The sequence below is a fragment of the Rhopilema esculentum genome, chromosome 13 (assembly GCF_057945365.1).
Source record: "Rhopilema esculentum isolate cy_ngs chromosome 13, ASM5794536v1, whole genome shotgun sequence".
NCBI classification, from domain to species: domain Eukaryota; kingdom Metazoa; phylum Cnidaria; class Scyphozoa; order Rhizostomeae; family Rhizostomatidae; genus Rhopilema; species Rhopilema esculentum.
Genome location: NC_142827.1, coordinates 1,977,158 through 2,001,030, shown reverse-complemented (window position 1 = coordinate 2,001,030; position 23,873 = coordinate 1,977,158). Strand labels below are relative to the sequence as shown.

General features: G+C 35.2%; 1 protein-coding gene across 1 annotated transcript; it reads right to left on the bottom strand.

Annotated features, from left to right (window-relative positions):
• Positions 1-1,305: 1,305 nt before the first annotated feature.
• Positions 1,306-22,952, bottom strand: LOC135691581 (cytohesin-1). Its single transcript, XM_065209469.2, has 15 exons — positions 22,634-22,952; positions 21,068-21,141; positions 20,331-20,395; positions 19,891-19,960; positions 18,537-18,655; positions 17,899-17,979; positions 15,310-15,422; positions 14,498-14,571; positions 13,435-13,509; positions 11,569-11,680; positions 10,558-10,634; positions 6,430-6,501; positions 5,610-5,691; positions 4,930-4,999; positions 1,306-3,549 (listed from the first exon to the last, which is right to left on the bottom strand). Exons 1-15 carry the CDS (start codon positions 22,665-22,667, stop codon positions 3,468-3,470), a joined length of 1,200 nt encoding a protein of 399 aa, XP_065065541.2. The 5' UTR covers positions 22,668-22,952; the 3' UTR covers positions 1,306-3,467.
• Between the last annotated feature and the right edge of the window lie 921 nt (positions 22,953-23,873).

Genomic DNA, 23,873 nt, shown 5'->3' with positions numbered 1-23,873 from the left:
TTTTTTCGCTACAGCGTTTTAATTGGAGTTCTAGAGGGTTTTCTTTGCTTCTATGTGGTCCCGACTATAAAAGGGCTGTGGAATGGAGTATTGAAACGGTTTGGAGCAAAGATCCTTGTTCTTTGTCGGCATTTTGATATGTGTTATTAATCTAATCTACAAACATTCAAAGGCAGAATCGAGTAAAGATGGAACAAAACTCAAATTATTTCAGAAACACAAAAGTTTACCAACAAAGAAGCACAAGGAAGGTTACAGGCATGATGTCCCATTTGTGGAGGTTCTTTCTGAATAAAACGTGTTGCGAAGTTTGTGTGTATTATCCGAAAAATTATGAAAGTTAAAACCCCCACAACTGTACTGCATCGCCCCCTCTAAATCTCAGTATGCCATATTAAAACAAGTATGAAGTGCCTTATTAGATAGAAAAATAATTATCATTATTTACTTTAATGAGTGCATGTGCCTTTACAGTGTGACGTACCTTCTGAAGTCATCACAAACCCAGCGAGGCACCATCTTCTAAACGTCGCCATTGATCCATCTGGCAACACCCTTTTTGGCCTCTGTACAACATTACCTTATCTATAATGCTATGAGTCGCGAATGTTGTATTAGAAATGCTACGTTTCGGGCCTCATTCTTCAAAGGATCTAGATTCAATTTTTATAGATAGTTAAACAACAATGTTGCTTTGTTTGTGGACATCTAAGCAAATTTTCAACCTTGGTTTAAGAAACACAGAAAAATCAAGAGAATTAGCACTCAATAAATAAAACCATAGGAACCACTAGCTGTTTGGCGAAACTCTCAATAATTTGTTTGCATTTCTTCGAACCCTGCTTCAAACGCCCTCCTGGCATATGAAATTCCTAGTTTGGGTGAATGTTTGAAGGAGTGTCTCACATAATAGCATTACCCTCTCTTCCAAATTGAGGTCTATTTAAGGAAAAATTTTCATCCATATGGCACTTTGCAAAGAATTAGCATTCGTCTTATTGTGTCAAGTCAAAAGATAAGAGGGAACCTTTTGTCTGGGGTAGGCCGATCGTGAGCCGCAATAAAAAGGATTTTCTTATAACAACAGCGAAATCCCCTTAAATCCATGATTCTTATGAAGATTAACAACCATTCAGTCCGTTGAATCTGGTGATCATGCCCAAATATGGAGCAAGGAAAACATGGTAGTAGGACGAATGGGCGGTGGTGAATATTCACCTTGAATTAATGATAAAATAACAAAGGAGTTCATCGTTTGAATCTAGAATTAACAAGACTCGGAAAAACGAGAGAGAAAACAAAAAATGCACCATACTTCAACTGCAAGATCATATAAATTGTCTACAAGATGCAACTTGATAACATAATTGGTATAACTCTATATATTTATATTAAATAAAAAATCAAAAGCATAATTCAAAGCGAATATTGACTTGAAACAGATCTGGGATCTGCGAACATTACACAAAAAATTCACTCTGTTGGTTGCCAGAAACAGCAATAACTCGGTTTAAAAACCAATTTTTCTTCCAATTAAATGGGGTTACAGTAAAAATCCAGCTATATTGGTTGCTTTATTGGTTGCTGAAATCTTCAACCGTCAAACCTCAATCAAAAAACTGTTTTTTAAGACCACGAACTTCGTGTTGACTTGCATTCTGATTTATTAAAACAAAATATTATCAGTTAAATTCAACGTCATAGTTAACAGATTATTCACTGCTTCAGGCAACCCATTAAGACATAGTCACTAACACTTTCTTTTTTCCTAACTTGCGTCAACAAGTAAATGTGTCCGCCATTAAGGTGACTGGACGCAAGCAAAAAACGACAGTCGAACACACAACTCTATAGATGATGATAATTAAGTTTGCTGTACATCGTTGATCAGTAAAAGAGTTCGCTTATTTTCAAGACATTTATCAATAACAAAACCTGAAGGAGCCGGGTGGAAATACGGTATCATAACTGGAGGTGGGGGTGGAAGTGGGGATGTGAAAAGAGCCTGAAATAAATACCTAGTTTCTTTCAACGCGACATCATACATCTTTTACTCAGAACGTTCTTTAAAACATGCTAAGATTGGAAGTTTATTTCAGTTGGACTGATACTCCTGAGCCTGTTTTTGCAAATAATACAAAGGTATAAGGGGGGGGGGGGGGCTAAAATTGTCAAAATGAACAGTCAGTAGAACAAAAAGATCAAGGGGAAAAGATTGGGAAATACAGAGGGTCATCATTCCAGTTTTTTGCTCGCCTTTCTATGATAAAGGATGTGTTTTCATACAAAACGATTATCTTTTAGTTAGGATTGTGAAAAATACGTGTAAAAAGAAGGTTGTTTATTGAAGGTATGACATAAAACCTTCAGGGCAAGTTAAGGAGTACAAAAAGCAACTTATTAGACACCCTAAAATGGGAGAGCCAATGACAGGGACGCAATGAAGATCGAGATTTTAAATATGTTGATAAAATTATGAGAGTAAAACCTATCAGAAAAATACTTAAAGGGACTAAAAAAATTACCCCCAGGGGTTGCCAAAAAACCAAAAGTGCATATAGATTATTAATTATTATATATAACATTAATCAAAGAAAATATCAAATCAATTCCTTGTTTAATTTATATATATATATAAATGTATAAAAAATTTGTAGAATTAACTAATAATTTCGAAGAGAGGAATTGCGCTATATTCATTATACAGCCCCCTCCCTTTGAAAAGCTTCCACAAAAACTTGAATTTTCAAATATCTACAGCAAGAAGCTTTATCAATGAACTAAGGTACTTTCTCAAAGAATGTGAAAGAAATGCTGATCAGCCAAAAGCAACCATTCTAATTGAAAACAACTAAAATTCTATACAGAAATAAGTTCAATTCAACGATCTTGCAGATTGTGCTACAAGGCAAGCAGGCTAGAATAAACTGCTAGAATACTGCAAAGATTGAAGAATATCACGTTGAGTGGATACGTGAGTTTTATCAAAATACGAGGGCAATTAGCTCATATGAAAGACAGGGCGCGTGTGATTGGATCAAAAAGTAAAGGAGACGATTGTTTCTGCGTGTATAACGATGATAGCGGTAGAAGGGCGGGAAGAGATAACAGATTCCAGGGGAAGAAAGAGGTTCTGGGGAGAACTTTATGCACCGAATTTTTTAATATCTTCTTCTTGGAACAGTCAGCCACGCCATTTTCAGGCTACTGGCCAACCGCGATGCAGGCTTTCGCCCTCTGCTGTATTCTAGCAAGTCAAGTGTATATAAACAAAAGATATCCTTGCAAGATTAAAGATGCTTCGTTCTTAATATTCCCTCTCTATAAATATCAAGAACAGCGAATAAGATATGGCCACGTTCTAGGCACACTACTAGCTGAGTTGCTATGAGATTGAAAGATTTTTATCCACACAATGTTTAAACCTCAAGATTGATGTACACGTTCAATTCATTTTCACATTCGCTTTAAGAGCCTTGCAGCAAATGTGTGGCCCTTTTCTTCCTGGCTTGCAACATCTCGTAGAAAGGATCTCTTGTTATGCTATTGCTAAAGAAAGAGGAGAGTTCACTTGCAATTTGCTGGCAACAAGGCTAAACAAATGGGCAGAACAATTTTCAATAATATGAATAACAAATATAAAATGACGTTTACTTGGCAGCAAAAGCCTTGTATTCAAGCATTAAAATGTTTTCTAGGCAAAAGTAAATGTTTCTTCTCGGTTGTTTTTTCCACAATGTTGTAGCTGACATGCAGTTAATTAAACCGTATTACAAATAAAAAAGTTAATGTTATTTGCGGATATAACCGTGGTATTGAAAAACTGGCTGACATCAAACTTGAATCAAGGATGCCACATTCCCACAATCAACTAAAACTCTGACTGAAAGTAATTTAAAAACAATTTTCTGCAGTACAATGAATCACGAAACTAATCTTTATTAATAGTGTATTTTTATTGCAGTCACTCATATGCTTTGATGTTATGAGATGTTGTTAGAAGCAAAACGTATTTTGTTGCTACCATTGTTTTCACTTTGAATAAAGAAATGACACTTGCCAAAATATGAAGGGTTGGGTACACGATCAAAGGGGCCAAACAAAGTTAAACAACCTGCCCCGAAAGATGCAGGTATCGGATTACAGGACTATCGCTCTCGGGAAACATTCAAGCCCCTAACTCCCCCTCCCCCCACACCGTTATGTATTGTCGATGAAGGGATATGTATATTATAAAAAGTCTGAGGGCAAGTCAACATGTTTGATAATTATTGACTGTAGTGCAGATACATGGGTTAAGAGATTGAACTCGAGAGACCTCGAATGATCAAGCTCCACAACTAAATAGCATTGTAACAACTCTTTTAAACCATGAATACTCATATTATTCCTATTGCTTTGTCTCTAGGCATGTGATACCATTTTGGTTCAGGGCAGTAACATATATAAAAAAATGGATTCTTGTTGTTGAAACAAGATGATAACTTCATTACAATTTCGTTGTATTTCCTCAGTATAATTTCTCTTAAAATCCACTGGCAACTTCTTAGGCTATTTATTTCCCAGAAAATCGAACAATTAGATATGCGACATCAGAGTACCATGAGCTTGGGACTCAAAGTCACCCCGAAAGATAGGTCATGTGATTAGGCCCATAGACGTAGTAACCCCCCCCCCCCCCCTCCTCCCCAAACTTCAAAAACAAAGATATAGTGTCTACTTGCGTCCACCTTTCGAAATGCTTCCCACGTCTATGGTTAGGCCCTTCGCCGACGCCAAAGGATTCTGATCAATCGATACGAAATGACATTTGGTTTCAGCGGCTCTATTATCTACCAGAGCCAGGCCACAAATATTCCAAGCTTCTTATGGACTCCACAGAATTCAACCCAATATTATTCTTATATCAAAGGAGTATATCTCACTTACGTTATATCTATAATCCAATTTTCTCTCTCGTCGGCAGATGATGCGCAAATTCTGTAACTATCGTGGTGACCTGGAGAAAATTTGATGCAAATGAAGGAAAATGACATTACAATTCTTGTAAACTGTAAAGGTGGTGGCGTAGTCAAGCTTTAACTGGCAGAGTAAAAATTAAAGAAAAGATGTGGAAAACGTGGATACCAAGGAAATCTGTTGGGATAATGCCCTTTGAAACGTCAGGAAAATGTACTCTCATTCAAAATGATAAAAGAGTTAATACTCCAAATTACTACAAAGACATTGCCCCCCCCCCCCTACCCCTTTCAAATTTTCACATCAGATTTAGCAGAATTATGTGGACCATTTTGGCTGACCAGAAAAGAAGCAACTGACCTATTTGCCCCTCCGTCTTGGCTAAGCCATTCACTGACTGTGGATGATTCTACAACCTTGGCCAGGCCGCGTTGTGATGTCCTCACCCCAGCCCCCCAGCTCAATGTTAATATATTTGCTATAAAAAAGCATGCACCCCAACTTTGAATGGGGGCAGGGTGGTAGATGTTGGACTTTGCAGGCATGCTATCTGGCTGATGCTCAAGATATCTAAATATAATGGCATCTAAAATTGATAAGATCCAAAGTAATACAAAGCAGCTGGTCAAGAGCAAATATTTACTACCCACCAACGACAACTTTGCCATCTGAGTCTGTTTTGCATGCTTTGATAACGGAACCACTGTTTGGTGCATAAATCTCAAAGCAGAACTGCAAAAATAAACACAACACAGGCATAAGATGAAAGACATAACACAGTATGATTATCAAGAAGAAAAGTAACAGACGGCGTTGGAAAAACATTCTCAGGACATGTATTTGAAGACTGGGACACCTCGCAAGGAAAGAAAAACAGCGACACGTAGACTAGCATAACAACAAAGCAACTGAAAGACAGCAGGGATATCGATTGGTCTCTAAACAGCCTAATTCTCTCACAACCTTTTTGTAACTTCTTCTCAAGACATTCCAATGTCAAGATCAAGTTACGTGATTTTTAGTTTTTAATGGATGCTTGAAAGATTGATAGTTTTAAGTAAAATATGAACAGTCTGCTCCATCTGATGTGTACTGGACAAAATATGTCTACACAAATTTTATATAAGATAAAATTCTGTAAAAAATCGCTGAGAATTAAGAAAATAATCTTAAAATAATGCAAGGCTCAAGCTTCACCAAGAACTAAATTTTTGCTTTTTTGGAAAGCAAATCAAATGCGAGTTTCACGCTATATGTTTTGAAATAGACGTAACCGCCCTTGGAGCCTCAATTACATCTTGTGTCGCTTAAGAATAATTTAAGAATAATCCTAGACAAAATAAAGAATAAAGAGACTAAGTATTAATTAGATATTCTTATAAAAGTTTTCGCACGAAAAAGCAAGAACATGGAATAGCAAAGCACGGTGTTTCATGGGGACTTCATGAGTTGAAATGTTTGGTTGCAAACCTTTCGTTTAATTTCATTGCATTCTTTGACTCGAAGGTTTTCAAGTGGTATGATCCCTCTTGGTTCTTTGTCCTGGGTGAAAAATAAAACATTTTATGATTGATGTAATTTCGTAGTAAAAGCCATGCTTTGTACAACAAAACAAATCAGCAATAAAAACACAATTCCCGATAAAAACTTTGTCGTCAAAATTTCAGCCATGAAAGAGACAATAAATGATAACAGCTTTATTGCTCATGGTTCACAGAAAAGAACGGATCATTGCGAAAATTTATTGCTCGTTAACACTTAGCTCTGCATTAGACACGTTACTAAATCTGACGGTTAACAACTCACGGAGCATAAGCTCGAAATAATCTAGAAGCATTGGAGAGGAATACACTATTCCTTGATTTTTTAGCCGGCACGAAAAGTGCACTTAAGGTTAAAAAGATATTTTCTAAAAGTTTGAAAAGGCATTTTTATTTCTATGGCTTTTTGTAAGACATGTTAACTTGTTTAATATCTTCTTAGATAATGTAATCTTGTGTTATCTAATTTTAACAAAACAACACAGACTTAATCTACAAAACAACTGTGATACTAAAAACGTCTCAAAAATAATTGTTAGTATGTAGTTGTAAAAAAAGTCAATTTTCGAGAAAAGGATCATGTTTTAAGAATAAAAACAACATTATTCTCGAGCCTCTAACACTCGAGCCTCCAATTTTGGAAAAAATTGAGACTATTAAATGAGACTATTAAACCTCAACCAAAATTATCCGGTTAAATGTAGAAAAGGAGTGAAATGAAGAAAAAATAAAGAAAAAACATTTTGAATGTTAAAATCAGATCCTTGCAGGTAAGTTACAAAGAACAACAAGTTTAATAAAAATCAGACCTGGATCAAAAGCATAATATTTCGGAGAAAAAACTTTGTCTGCCAAGCAACCTAATTTGTTTTTCTCGACCGTACTACCTCAAAACACAATTACTCAATTTGTTAGAAACTGTCATAAAATGCGTATAAGTGGTTTAGATTTTCACCAGGGAATATTCTGACACACCACAACAGTCAATTATTGAGTCGTAAACTTTTCCTTGGTGGGGAGTCACCAAATTTTTCTATGACTGTGTATTCAATTATTAATTCAGATATGAAACTAGAATATTTGTCGTGAATAGAAAAGTGAAGACCTCACAACCAAAAATGTCATTTTCTTAACCTTATAAGGAGGGTATTTCGAATATTTGACTTCTCTACATAAAACTGTTATGCTGGCTATTTTTAGAGACTAAGGTTACGGGGAAGTTGAATTATTGATTGGTGGTGACTCAAAAGTGGAATCACCCTGACGGAGGTTAGTCACGCATTACCAATTGAATAAGGGCTGGTGGTATCAAAGAAAACCTATATTTAGAACAATGATATCTCTTCTACAAATCTTTAATTATTCCAATATATTGACGAAAGCTGTTTTTTACAGAATAATATGTAGCCATAGCTTTGGCAAAAGTGAAAATATCGTGAACAAAGCTATCAACATTTTAACTCAAAAAAGGGGCACGTTAAGTTGCAAATTTTTCAATCAAGGGTTTGGCCTCAACACTTCGAAAGCCAGGGGATTTCTGATCTCAGGGGCACGAGAAAGAAAACGTTACACTGAATTATTTTATAAGGTGGCTAAATTGTACCTTTATAGAGTACAAAAATGCGGTTTAACTTTCAGTTTGTTCGATTCCCAAAAAAAGTTTTTAAACAGAAATATGTACCTTAAGCATTACTCAGTTGATCAAATAATCCATCGTCCATAAAAATATGGTTTGTTCAACGATGCAAGTTGCCTGCTTAATAGCGAAAGATTGATAATGGAATAAATACCTGAGAAAACTTCAATGTAGGGGATAAACTGGATAAAATTATGAAAGGCAGAGAAGAGCCTTCTTCTAACAAGATGGTAACAGAGGGTAAAGCTTACTGGAGAGCGAAACTAAGATGTTTGATATATGCTTTTACTAGTATCAAAGATGTTTGCATCTGCTTCAATCAGTGGCGGAAAATCATTGTCCAGTTGGAGGCAATGCACACAAAAGCAATTAAATTTGCCGACAAAAGACATTATCTACCGACAAAAGCGTGTCTTAACCGACAGTTTAGCAAAACCTGGAGCACTTGCTCCCCACACCCTGGCTTAAATTGTCGCCCTGGATCAATTGCACAGAACAAAAAATAATTCAACGTATTCCGCGTCCTTTTCTCCACTGAGCGATCATAGAGTTGTGGCAAAGGTATATGTACTTTGCATAATGCTATGAGGCCTCTGCGATTTCTATTAGTTGTTTTCCGATATCATTGTAATTAGTATAAATTTACCTAATACTGAACGTACTTAAGCCGGTTCTTCGCTGCCTTTTCCGGATGCTCTTTCGTACATTACTTGACAAAATGAGCCGAGCTCGGTACTATGCCGAGTAACGTGGCCAAAACATAGACAGCATCCACAACCACGATGTTGTCCATATTGTGATTTCTGCTCCAGTTCTGTTCCAGGATTCTCTCATTCATGTTTAGTCATTAAGAATGGATTACTTTAAGAAGTCTAATTCATGAGAGAATCCACGAGGAAAAGTTAGCAGAACTTAGGGTTCATATGCAGATTGGAATAAAACAACCTTTAAAATCTCCTCATCCAACTATACTATAAGCTGTTAAGCGAGCCAGGCAGTTAGCAGTTCGATTACCATTGTGAGTTATGTTACACTTGAAAAGATTGTACCACAGGAAATTGTGTCGCTTTATAAAAACGATTTTTTCTCAAGCCTCAAAAAGCCTACAGTCTATTCGTGACTGGGCGGGTTCTTCATACTTTTCAATGTGAACAAACTATTAGCGATTTTCGATTTTTTTTAAAAATTTCTCAACACTCCTTATAAAGATGCAAGCTGTGTCAATAAGCGAAAACTTTGAACATTAACATCCGAGGCTGCTTGATTGTTCAGTCGTACTAAAAACATAAAATAAATTGAATTTCTACAGGTTCACTTAGCTTGGATGTAACTTACAGTGAAAGTAAATAAAGGCTTTAATGACACTCCTAAAGAGAAGCAAAACTGAAAAGAATCTGGATCGGAGGGGCAGCTGCATCATCCAATCTATTTGCCATTTGCAGAAGTTCAAAGTGATATATGACCTCGCTTTCAGATGTGGACCAGGAATACGAGGCCGATGAAAGGAAGGAAATATATTTTACATTTTGGGCAGAAAATTTTGCAAAAGTCGTAGCCAATGCAATTAAAAGCATACTTTTATGTCGCCACAAAATGCAGCTTCGATGTCAGATAAGTCCTGGTGTCTTAGAGGTAATCGTCCCCAGCCCTACCCCAAAGGTTTACGTCACTGCTTGGTCAATAAAAAAGAGAGATAGTCTCGGACTGTGATGATCTCACCCTTTATTTTAATATTCTCTCTTGTTGTGCTTTATTACATTGCGATTTCTAACAAAACGCACATTGTTGACCCAACAATTTTGGTATCATATTCACAGTAGTACAATTGTTAGCCCTATGACGTGATACAAGGAGCTTATTTACTGACTAATTCTTGGAAAATAAAATAAGGAATTACAAGAAGATAACGCTCCGTTGATGCCTGTTTATCGACTGATACCCGTTCAGATTCAACAAGCATTGTTTTATGGCTGGGATAATCACTACATCGCCATACTAAATGATAAAATCCATCACAAGCAATATACTTGAGGTATGATATCTAGGTGTGATAGTATCTAAAGGATGATAAATAATAGTGGGTCTACGTCAACATCATGACGCCAATTATAGACAATTGTAAATAGTTTTTACCCAACTTTTAAAAACGAACTGTGATAAACATCCTGGTTAAAGCCAAAAACTTCCTTGCCAAGAGGGGAAATAAAGTTAAAAATAGATAAAATTAGCTAGAAGAAAAAAATTATGAGCCTGGATCACAATGTAACAGAATTCATATAATTTCTGAGTAAGCGTTTATTGAAATAAATACATAATTTAAACTAAACACTTGGGTATCATAACCCCATAGCCCCCACCCTCTCCAATTAAACAGCCTTTCCCCAACCTATTTAGCAAAGAGATACACAATAAATAACTCACCCCTTTATTCTTGAAATAGTATAGACAGTTGTCTTTAAGGATGAAATACCGCGGCTTCCATGTCTTGTGAAGTCCACCTGAAAAATTTACACCACGTGAACACGACAACTGCAAGATTTTGATAAACGGATAAAAGCTATGAAAATGATCACAAAATACCTTCTGTTCAAGCCCACAATCCCTTCATAGTCGCAATAGAGCGGTTAATTTGATGTGATAAGAATTTGAGCTATTAGCATAAGATAACTGAAATGGAACATTAAACCAAGCTTATCAAAACAGATGGTATGAGAGACTTCAATTTTTTACCGGCTCACGCGATTCACAACGACAACGGCATTGAAGAAATTGCAGTCGTTACTATTTTAGACTTCAGAATCTACCACAACATATTCAAGGGATGTCCTCAGAATGGAAAGAATTTCGAAGTTTATGGTGTTCTTTATTTTCAATTCAGAAGGCAGCAGTATTTTCTCTCAAAAATAAGCTGTAAGAGGAGGGGGTGTAAGTTAAAACCTAAAAGATATGAGAAACAGGATAGGGTAACATGGAGGAAAAGAGTCTGGGGCACAACTTAAGAGATAGTATCACCTGCCAGATTGGTAGACAAATATGATCTAACCGGCCTGTTATACCGTGATCGATTCAATATTAACAGAGTTTTCCACAAATTGAACTCAGAACGGTCCTGTTCCTAAAACCAAAACAGGAACATAAAGGGGCGTATCAAAGAGAGTGTGGGGAGCTAAGACACACGACAATTCAACCTTTTGAACAAATGTCACGGTGTAAATTTCGCAATTCATTTGTTTATTTCTGCTGGTGGCAGAAGTCACGTGAATCTTTCCTATAGATGACAAGCCTCCTTATTCTTCAACTGCTTTATGCAATCCAAGAACTTTCCAAAAACACTGTCCTGTGCCCTCCCTTGCAAACCAGCCTGCCCAAGTCATTGCTAAGACTATATACAGTATTTCTTAACGAGGAGGCAATCCAACATAAATCGATTACCTTCTTTGGTCAGCATGCCTTCTCTCTCGGCATTAAAGAATGTTTTCGTCAAATCATTGCCATCATCCTCGGGGATTTTGAAGGGCTCGTCTCGAATACTTTCATAAAGTTCCTGAAGAATAAAAAGTTTCTCTTAGATAACGATGTTTTTAGAGATAAGGAAATAGACTTGATCTGCATTTCACTAAAAACAGCATCTATTGCAGGATAAATCAGTGAATACCGTGAAGGTATATTCGATGTAGAAAAGTGGTGGGGTTCAATGCTGTTGAATATTTTTCAAGGGTTTGTCCTAGGAATAAGAAAACAAATAAAAAAGTAAAGAGTAGAAGGAAAGTGTGAAATACAGCAAGAAAGAACGAAAAAAGAAAGGAAAGGTGAGAAGAGATGAACTGAAAAAACATTTTGAGTATGATAGAAGGACTTAAAAGTACAATAGAACATAGATAACGCTTAACGTTATGATGAAGACGTCAAGGATCGGTTCCGGTTTCTACACACTTGTGGTATTTGAGAATCATTTAGTTTCATTGCTTTATACGTAAAGTACGTTTCATGCAGACTGAAAAATCAATCGCATGACGAAAACCATGGTAGACAAAAACAATTTGACGCAAATGATTTAGTAGTGTGGATAAGGAAACTTAAAGGACAAGTGACACACTTTTCATTTCATTAACTTATAGATCAACTTTTCTTTTCATTAACTTATAGATCATCTTTTAGAAGTAAGTTTTTCCTGGTTTGGAACAAAAAATTCTAATCAGGGGGCGCAGGGGGCGCGATTTTGCTTTTTATCATGTGACCCTATGACGTACATTGTGATAACTCAGAATTTTCCTGTAATTGATAGAGAGTTTACGAAACACGACGCGACAGGTCCAGACGAACTGTATTCGTTTACAAGCGTGTTGTAAACGTTAATATTGCACTCTATACCAGTAGCAGCAATAACAAATTATCACAATCTACGTCACGGTGTCACGTGATTCATTTCCCGCCATAATTTCAAATGGGTTTTTAAGTGGGAAAATGAAATCAGAAAGGAAAAATATTTCAACAACACTCTCATACAGCATCTTATTTAATGTTAAAAGAAAAAAAAAATTTGGCGCCAAAAGCGTGTCACTTGTCCTTTAAATATAAGTTTCTTGTCGCGTATCCACGCATAAAGATTACATTGTTTTGTAAAAGTAACTGTAAAATTTGATATAGAATTTAAGGCTAATTCTGATCTTCTTCCTGTTGAAGCTTGTGTATATTTTCAGTAAATATCCACCATTCTTTACAAAATACATTTTGTCCATTAACACGGTATCCTTTCTTGTACGGTCGGTTTTCCATCCCTGCTAGTAAGTCTAGATTAAATTTCTTCCTTGTTTAGTTCGTTTATCAAATCAAACACGAAGTTTCTACACTTTTCAATATTCAAATAGTAGAGATTGTTGATTGTTTCAGAGGAAGTACCTTAAAACTTTATAATCCTGAATCCTGCAAATGGCCTTCGTCGAATTACCACACTGTTGTGGCTCTTAACAAACTTTGAGGGTAAAACATCGTTTTAAAGGGCAAAAGACAAGATACATTCGTTGTAAAATACAATCAAAGAAATGTAAAGAAATGCAACATTGTGCAACATGGGAATTTGACTTATCAGGGCTTTTTCTAACTACAGGACAATGATTCCACGAGTCCAGTAAGTAAAGTTTCCTTGTTTTAATCAAAAGCTTATTGTATCTTTTTAGAGGAACGGAGACTAGGCCAAGCAGCTAAAGTCTTGTGACTATCGAAGCGGATTTGTTAGGGTTTCAGAATTTCTTTCCAATCTGAGAAGCAACAAAATATTTCAAAAAAATCATAGAATACCTTGAGCATTTCTGGAGCTAGATCACCGCCGTCATTTATTCCTCTATTCATATTGATGAAACCATCCAAAGATTGCTGTGAAAAGATAAATTCAATTTGAATCTAAACTAAAAAGGGCATCTACTGGTATATTAATTAAATACATAATTGCTTAATATCCACATAATATCCACACAGAGAGTTGTCTGATGATCATATTAAGCGTGAAACTCGGAATTGCAACTTAGAACCGTCCTGTTCTATTTACCAAAGTGTAGTTAGAGTATTATATAACAGCATAGTTGCACATTTTATTAGAACTGGCGAAAATGAACAAAAGAACTTGGACCTGAAACTTAAACTCTTTGAACTAAAGAGCAGAATGTTATCATAATATCAACATGAAATTAGAATAGTCATTGTTAACAATGAGGGCCACACCTAAACTTCGCTTTAAACAATAACTACGGTAGGTGCCTTTATTATTCAAAAAGTTGAAGAGAAACATCACAGTTGAAGAGATTTTTTGGTACACTTTTTTGGTACATTGAATTTAAAATCGTGAAGAGAAAACAGCTAGTATAAACAGGAATGTCGCCAAAAGAGGGTATGGTGAACGCTGTACCCCCCCCTCCCCCCTACCAACACTTTGTCCATCGGCACATAAAAGTTTTTGCTAGGCAAAAAAAGAAATTTTTCTCTCACCCTGTAGCATAATTGTAACCTTTTTTCAACAATGGTAGCATATAAGCATATCTGTAGCAGTTGAACTTTCAAAGTATGACACAAAAGAATGAACTTTGAAATAGAATCGCATAAAAGATTATTTACCTAATGGCTATACCCTTGACAAGAAACGCCTTTTTCAGCAAAAATCATTTTGGTACCACCTCCCAAAAAACCTTTTGGCTTCGCCCCTGTGTATAAATCCATTAACAAGGAACCTTCTGTCCTAGAAACAGTCTTGTCATCCAAGAGTTTCAAAAACATCTTTAGACCAGCTTTTGGGGCTTTAAACAACTAAATTTTACTAGAAGCTTTGAGATATGTTTGATATACATCGAAAATGAGCAGGCATACAAACCTTATCTTTAACACTTGGATTATGCAAATTCGTATTCAGCATTATAATTGAGAAACTTAGGACATAGCATGTATCTACAAAGAAAGTAAGTATCTAAGATCAAAGCAAATTCGCAAGGTTTCAGTAACAACGATGAACCGGGCTGTGATTTACAGAAACTCTAGCAATATTTTTTCAGCATAGTTGATGAACTGTGCTATATAATCAAAAATAAAAGAATATGTAAATAAATATATATACAGTAAAGATAGATTTCTAGGTTACAAATAGTGAAGGGCTCTCAGAAGTTTGTTTCATTTTTATCGCGAACAGTTTGAATTTGAATCCAACCCCAAAATCTCTTAACAATCATCACCATCATCACCATCATGACAGACACTCATAAAATGCCATGATAGTGATTGACAGCCTGTCATGTGCTCGCGCTTCTGATTGGATTATTTCAATCCACCAACTGATCCATTTATTTTCTATCTCCACACTGTTTTCGATCATTATTCTAACTTTTGGAAGTTTCAGATGAAAAACTTGAGTGTATCTATAAATTTTTAGCTTTTTTCAAAAACATTTTTAAAATTTGTACCATCAACAGATTCTTTGCAAATACTAATAGTCATTTTTATGTAACTCCTGATAACAAGTAAATGCTCAAAATGTCGTGTTTTTAAAAATCATAGCTTAATTTAGTTCATTTTTGTACTTAATTCGTTCGCTTATTCTTTCTTTGTCATTTTATGGTTCAAAAAGGTAATATTGTATGGATTGGAAAATACACACAGAAGGTAAAGTTCGGAAAGGAAAAGTTTTGTAACCTGGCATTTTGAAAGCAGTGTTGTTTTGTCTACAGTAATGCTCTGCAAACGCTTCCATCATCCTGTCTATTTTTTGGGCCTCTCCTGGCAAGCGGAATTTCCAAAGATAATCCCTGGAATAAAAAGGAAATTACACTTGTTACAGTGCTTCGAGGGATTAGCTTTACAGAAATAGGACATAGGGTAGTGGAATTGTGGGCAAGTAACCAATTAAATACAAGATTTGGCAAGACAAAAATATTAACGGGAAAGGGTCTAAATTAAACAATGCAGTATTCACGATGGAAAAAGATGCCCATTGAAAAAGATTTAGGGCTGGAAAGAGAATCTTTTGATCTTCCTGAAGATAAAAAAATCTGCCTGCATTCATCCTTTGAAAAATTTTCACTATAGCTTGATTAACCAAGTTTTTATTCAATGTTAGATTGTTTGAAATCAGAGTAAAACTGAAGATAGCAAAATATCTTTGAATATAAAATGTTTTTGGTTTCATATTTATTGCACTTGAGATCATAAAACCCCTTCTTATGAATCATATAAGGAGGGTTAGGAAAGGTTTTGGAAGTTGAGTGTATTTGAGTTCAGTGCTGCAATCCTGAACTGGTAGCATTGAGGCTTTGCCTCCTTCCTGTTTAATGTTGATATCCTTGTCATAGAAGTATATAAAGTCCAACAATGATTGAGGGGATGAGTAGATATTAGACTTTCTACATAGCATATGATTCAGTCAGGGTTTTTTAAGGAAAATTTAGAGTTGCACATTTTCTTTGGAACGCTGTGTTGAAGGAATAATTGTTGGTTCCTATAAGTATAAACGAAATGTACATGATGCGCAGGTACAGGTAGGTTGTGCCCCAGGCCAGTAGCGTAGTTAGGGTTGGAAAATTAGAGGGGCAAAGAGGATTCTGACAGCAGAGGGTCCGGGCTTTACCCCCGGGAAAATTTTTGCTGACCACACCCTTGAGAATTTGGTGAAACACCCCCATTGTGTAAATGCGTTTGGAAAAGCTATGACATATTATGTAGCAATGGTTGGCTAACCAACCACAATAACCGTCATATGTAGCTTTTTGTGGCTGACCCCCATTCTACAACTGTCTATTTTCTTCACAATTCCTCTAACGTTTATATTCTGAATTGCGTAAGGCGAGGAAGCGCTACGTGTAAAAACGTTGTAAAAGCGATTTTCAAAGTTGTCAGCAAATATAAAAAAAATAAGCAGTATGTATAAGTTTCAGGATTAAAGTATTTTAGCATTTTAATTTCTACCTTATCGGGAATATCAAAGAACATGAAGGACTTTTCTATACAAACCCTAAAATGAGGGGAAGTTGTAAACAAGACGAGGGTCCATTGCGAGCAAAAAATATTTGCGACCGCACCCTTTTGATTAGCTTAGTATTTGAGAATATTTCTTACAGCCGTTTGTTTGCAGTCTTTAAAACATTTCAATTTTGTCTGAAATATCAACTCCCCCCCCCCCCCCTGAGGTACTAATTCTTTTGCAGATTTGCACTATTTTCAGAAACCAACCTTCTGAGCATTGGAGGGGAGGTGCCCCCTTGCCCCCCTTGCCCCCCCTTGCCCCCCTTGCCCCCTCGCTACGCTACTGCTCCAGACCCCTTATTGGAAACAGTTAGAACATTGTTAATATGCATGTTTAATCGCCATGCTCATCGGTAATATATTTTAAGCTTTTTTATAACACTTCATTTTAAAGAAAATCTTTCGAAAAAGATTTATAACGTAATATCAATTTTCAGAAAAAACAGGTAGATTCTAACTCAATTTGGAAGCAAATTTATAAAGAACATTATAAGAGAAAACCAAATTTTCGAGTATATGACAACCATTTGTTCATATAGAATCACAAAAAACCAAATTCAACTACATAGAATCTGAAAAAACAAAATTGTTTTTGGAGCGACATTTAGTAGCGATGTAAAATATAATTTTTTAAAAACTTTAAAATCGTCTTTTTTCGAGCTATGCCAGTTAGGCGGATGAAACTGATGACGACAAAGCAAGGTATAAATAGCAATTGCACAGCAGCTTGAGAAGTAAATGTTAAATTGTCTCCAGTTTAGTTGTCGGTCTGTTTTGTCTGACCATACAACTGTAAAAATTAAATTCAAAACTAGTGACATGATTTATTTTTTTGCTCTGAATTTTTAACGTTCTCTGATTTGATAGTTTAGAAAGGCTCCTGCTTTCAATTTCATTCTTTGTATATGTGTGACACAAAAGCGTTATAGCGACTATGAAGTTATGTACAAATTATATTTCCTCTACATCGAATGTTTTTCAATACCTATAAATTTTATATCCCAATAGGACTTTGTTTAGTTTGAGCGCTATCTTTGATAAATTTTCTGTGTTTCACTTTTTAAACTTTTGTTTGTTTATCTCTGCAAAAGTTTTCCTGAATTATCTTTTTATTTAATTAAAATTTTAGAACAGCAAAGATTTTTCTTTAGCCGGCACAAAAAAACTTTTAGAACTGCACATTTTGTATAGAACTGCAAGTTAAAAAAAACCCTGTGGACTCAGTTTGTTATAAGTATTAGAGATTAAAAAATGTATCTTTACCTCAAAGCAGCGACAAGGTGTTTGTCTTTGAAGTCATGTAGCCAAACATAATTTTTTAGGACTGAAATATTAAAATCATCCCTGGAAAATAAGGATCAAAATATCAAATAAGACAACAACAAAATTTATTAAAAGGCACTAATAGAGAGAGCTAAAATAAAATCCACACTATACATGTATTATTAAGTACTGAACAACTTGTGGCTAGAAGCCTTAAAGGCAGTGTGTCACCCTGTTCACTGGCAATTGTTTGTTAAATTTTGAGGGTCCTTGAAATTAGAGAAGCATGACAAATTAGTAGAACTGATCAATAGTAAGTTAGAGGCGTTCTTTGTTACGAAATGAAACCCAATGGAATATAAATTTTGTTCTTTGTTTCAATAAACTAATGAACAGCGTAATGTACTTCCTTTAAATTGCAGAAAAAACAGCTGGAAATTAATTCAAATGTCAAAAAGTCGTCAAAAAGTATTGTTTTAATCTTATTTCAAGAGAGCGCTAGACTGGGAAAATCAGTTATATCAAATGTATAAAGATGATATATCTGTCTTTTCTAAAACACACCCTTTACTTAGCATAAACAGAAAGTAAATATTTAGCAAAATGAATAATAGATCTATCAATACAAAAACTCATACTTTTCCCCAAGATATTCTCCTTTCTTTACTTTATTCAATCCCTCTTCCTTGTACAAGAACTGTGCAACATCTTCAACAGTCATATTAATAAGACAGTTTTTGTACAAGTATTCAAGGCCCTGTAAGAACAAAGTTTCAATAAAAAACAATTTAAAAAATAAGCACATGCTTATTGCATCTTTTTGCAACTCTAAATGGGAAGTACCTAAAAATTATTTTGCGGAGTTGAGGTAAACGGATGTCTGGCTTGAAACCAATGTGTAACTAGCTCGATTACTGAAAACCAACACAGCTATTCGTCTGTGAGCCAGCATCTTTTTAGGTTTTACGTAAATTTTAGCAAATTGATAAAAAAAATCATTTCAATAGTTAAATTGGCAAGACTAAAAAAGACTATAAATTTTTCCCAATAACTTACTTCAGTACCTATCTCTAACCATTGGGTGCAAAGAGCAGATCAAAAGCAAAATCAGATTGTTATAAGCAGTCACCAAAAGATCAGGTGTAAAAAGTAGCAGAAACAATTGGAATCCAATAGGTATCCTGATTGCATTTTTGTGGGTATTATCCTCATAGCTTTATTAGCACTATTTTATTTAATTAAGGACTGCAAGCCCTGTCCAAAAATCCTTAATAAAGAGTCTGTTGTTGAATAAGCCCCCCACCAACATGAATAAATTCCCACCTCTTTACTCACTTTTAGCAATAAACCCCTTGAATAGCCCCCCCCCCCCCCTGAGAATCAATTTACTTGTACACTAAATGATGTTGATCTGGCTGCACCATCCAAAAAGTTAGCTGATTGATAAAAAAAATAACTATTATAAATTCGTATTTGCCCTAGTGTCCGAGCTAAAAGCTCAGTTAACATAAAAGGTATGTCTACTAGGCTTGTGTTATCCACCACATACATAATCACTTCATATAAACTGTGAGACACAAGATTTAGAAGTCATTCAATGTGAAAATGTAATATAGAACTTATTGTATCTGATAATCGTAATAATAATTATTAAATAATTATATTTGCACGAGATTGTGAGTTTGAAATAAGGCTTTAAGTATTCATTTTTACAAATAAGCTCCTGGGGCTCACAGCATTTATGCAATAGAGCAACTAACCTCCTGGAAAAATTAAAAGTGTTTATCAAAATTTCTTCCGTTAATTGCTTTTAGGATAGAACATCAAACTGAAGAGCACCACTTGCAATTTAAAACTCCATCTGCAAACTGTTGAGCGGAACAATTCACACAGTTTACGCAAGGAACTTTGCCATAATCAACTGTGCAATCAGCAATTGGCAAAGGACATGGAAAGTATATTAAGCAAAAAAAAATTGAAAACAAAAATCACCTTTGCTGGATCAATGTTGAACTTCTTTCGACCAATATTTCGCAATTTACTTTCATTTTCAGTCTGCGTACTGTAACAAGGACAATAATAATACTTGCAAAGCCTGATCTACTGAAATCAGACTAGCTACTAAAGGAAGAAAATTTTTGCGGTGACTCCAGTAATTGTTTCTAAAAACAGGACAAAAACTCAATAACAACTGCATACCAATTATGAAGCATACTTCTATTTGGAGATAAAATGACATTATTTCCATAAAGGGCAGATAAACTTGGATAAATTAAAGATTTTCTTAACTTTTGATTCTCTAACAATGACAAAACAGCATTTTAAGAATGGCTCCTATCCTGAAACAAAGAACTTTTTGAGAGATAACTGTAATTAATGCTTCCATTCTACTGACATTGAACTATCCTAATCAAGTAAATGTGTTTACTAACTTCTCATCCATTTGATCCATGTAGTCAAGTTCCTTTTTTATTTCTGAAATTTCATCCTTCAATTGCTAAAATAGAGCAGAAAAACTTAAATTTTGAAGCTTCCATACACACTACCAAAGCCTACTACGCCACCAGCCACACAAACAGGAAATTAGGACTTACCACAGGAACCAATGATATAAAGGAGTCTGACAAACCACATTGAACCCAGCAAAATTTTATCAATAATAGCATTGATTAATAAAGGGATGATGTTATGAACCAATAAACTTTTCTATCACCCCTTGATGACATTGAAAAAGGAATATAGCTTTATATAAAATCAACACTTGAAAAAGTGCTAATATTGATTTTTGATTTTGAAATAAATTAAGCAATGTTGCAAATACATTTAAGAAAACAAATAAAAGAACTCAAAGCCAAAAAACAAAGTAACCTCCATTGTTTCTCCTTCCATAAGCTTAAGAAATTCTAGACATATCAAAGAAACTTTAAAATTTTGTAGATCTACAGTTAATTTGGTTTCTAAATGATAGCAAACTGGTTTATCTGCCTCATACAGTTAGAATGATCACCAAAAAGCAGGAAACAAATAAGGAGAAAGATCTACCAAACAGCGAATAATTTAGAGCAGATGGACAATAGCAGTCACTAAAACAATAGGAAGTTGATATGAAGAGCAATACATTTAGTAAACATAAACCTGGCAGGTTTTGTTTGGCAGATTTTCATCATACCTGTATTTCAACAGTTAGTTCTTGCTTCCTCCGTCGAATTTCTTGAAGTAACAGCCTTTCTTTAGGAGTTAATTCTGAAATTTGATACAAAAAACATAAGTAATAACAATACCAGCCAAAATTGCTGTTACTTACAAACTTACTAACAGGAAACAATGTCAAATATTGGTCAACCAGGAATAGTCTCTGCACTTTCACACAAGCAATATCATTTGACAAGACACCTGTGAATTACACCTACTGCTATGCTTTGTTGAAAACATCACACATAATGCAAATTTCACATGGAGCATGTGGCTTGTTGAAAAGAAAATAGACTAAAAACAGCCTCAAGTACTTCCACATACTTATAAATAATCATACTGAAACACAAACTTATTGTCATGACTTAATTCCATCAGATTCATAATTCATTATTTCATTAAATGTCATTCTTTTATCTAAAATAAAATCAAGCCTTTTAGAAGGTCAAGATTTAGGACTCCACATGAGGTTAATTTGCTCCTTTTCATGAAACAGCCAAACACAAAGCAAAATATTAACTTTAATCTTTTGCTGTTTGTTGGTCACCACTTAAAATGCCTCTAAATCTTTTTGAATTTTCTCCCAGTTCTATATTGCATAATATAACTGGTCGAGATGACAAAGAATAAGGGAAAGGAAATTTTCAATTCACACCCTACTTGATTTTTTGTCAATTCAACCTGTCTAGTTTCAAGTCTGGTTCTTTGGAAATGCCTACATTTAGTAAGCACCAGTTATAGACACCTTTCTATTCTGTGACTTGTCCTTGGCCAAGTTAGGAAGGAAAGGCTTTTGATAGGATTTTGATTAGGATTTGCAGTTGGCATAGACTTGACTTTGGTAGAATAAGTGTTTTTGGTTTTTGATACGGTTTAACAGAACCAAATTGCAAAATTAGGCAGCAATTCCCCATGTTTAGAAAAGAATCAGAGCAGAAATTTTTGAGGAAGAATTTAATGCACAGAAAAATTAACTAAAACAAAAATTTTATACGATTAAAAACTATTCAGATTTATTTCGGAAACACACTTTAATACTTGGTACTACAATTCATTAAAAATATAAAATTTTATGGGGAGCCTTTGATGATCAACATACTCTTTCTGAGACCCAGATACCTGGCTAAGATACCAGATATCTAACAGAAATTTATATATTTTAATCTAAGATTGATGGTCAGGTAAGCTTTATAACTTACATTTCATAAATTTCAAAGATATCTTCAATTTCAAACCAAGAAACAATTCGTAATTCATTTCCTACTTTTTTGATAGCATGCAGAACAAAATTCGTGTTGCCAAATCGTTACTCGCTAAATATAATTTTCGATTGTCTTTTTTTAAATATCCTACATACACAAGTAGCTTTATTCGACATTAAGGATTTGAATCACTTCCTTCGTGTAACCAAAGTTTTTTTCACTTCCTGTTTGTTACAATAAAATCAGTAGCCAGATGGTGGGTTTTCTGTTAGAAATAGTATTTCCAATTCTTTACTAACTATTAATTCGCAAAAAATAAAGAATATTTTTAAATAGATCACCTGTTCTAAAAGCACCGTTGTTCGTGAACTCCATCAGTACAGCTGTTTATTCAAAACCAAAAACAAAACCAACACGGCCTAAAATGTACCGGCGATCTTGGTATTGCTGCTAAACAGCTTTAGTTCCGACACTTCCGTTAATTATCTTGGCAAATGGTGTCACAGGAACTCGGATCGATCTCTGTTTCTATTCTACTGTCCAAGGAAGCGCCTTTCAGCTGACTTGAGAATGTTTCCGACAGCACAACTACTCCTTGACACAAAATGGCGACCTTTGGTTGCTATCATCATGAACTGTGACGTCATGCCCTGTTGTTGAGATGCCTCTGTACCTCCATGGGGAAATAAAGATTACCTCGTGAAATAAGTGAGCTTGGGGGTCCTCTGTTTGATATTTCTTAGCAAGTGAAATCTGTTTCTGTTAACGATTAATCTGTTTATGCTATAATGGGTAGAGCTGCCCCTAAGCTTCGCTTTTTGGGAGTTCTCGCATATAATAGATTGTTACAGTTACTGTATTCTTTGCATTACACGAAATGAGTGACGAAAAAATAATGGATTACAGGCCTGCCACAGCCGTTAATCCTAATATTTTTCAAGCCGAAAATTTGTGCACTCAATGTAGAAACTGCATATTAATGTTCTGGTATGGGCTTTTCTCAATAGTGGTGAAAATATCAACGAATATATGAAAAGAGATCTTTATATGCAACGATTGTCAATTCTTCATCAGTTAAAAATAAAAATCAAAGAATAGCGTGTTTGAATGGTCCTATGTTTTTGCCCAATCGCACCCGCTAATCACCTAGTTGAAAAATTCAAGAGAGAAAAGCCACGGGGCGCAGCGGCGCGGCACGGGGGGCAGCACGGAGGTCAGTACGGGGGCAGCGGGGGCAGCACGGGGGCAGCAAAGTGCCCTTTTCACGAAATTGATTTTCCAAGCAATATCAATTTATATCAATATTTTGGATGCTAATGAAATCTAGGTTTAAAGTATCTCTTGATACCTACATGCAAGAGAAAAACCAATATTTTCCATTTTGATAAGAACTGAAAGTCGATTTGCCAAGCAATTTGATCGCAAAACACTTTTTGTTAATAAGTTTTCTTTAACCTTCATGATCATGTTGAAGATGTTTCAGATTGCTACCAACGTTGGCTCGCAAATGTTCGATTTATCAGTCAAGGCATCAATGATGTCTTAAATTCAAGCAAAGGCGTAGGAACCGGGGGGCACAGT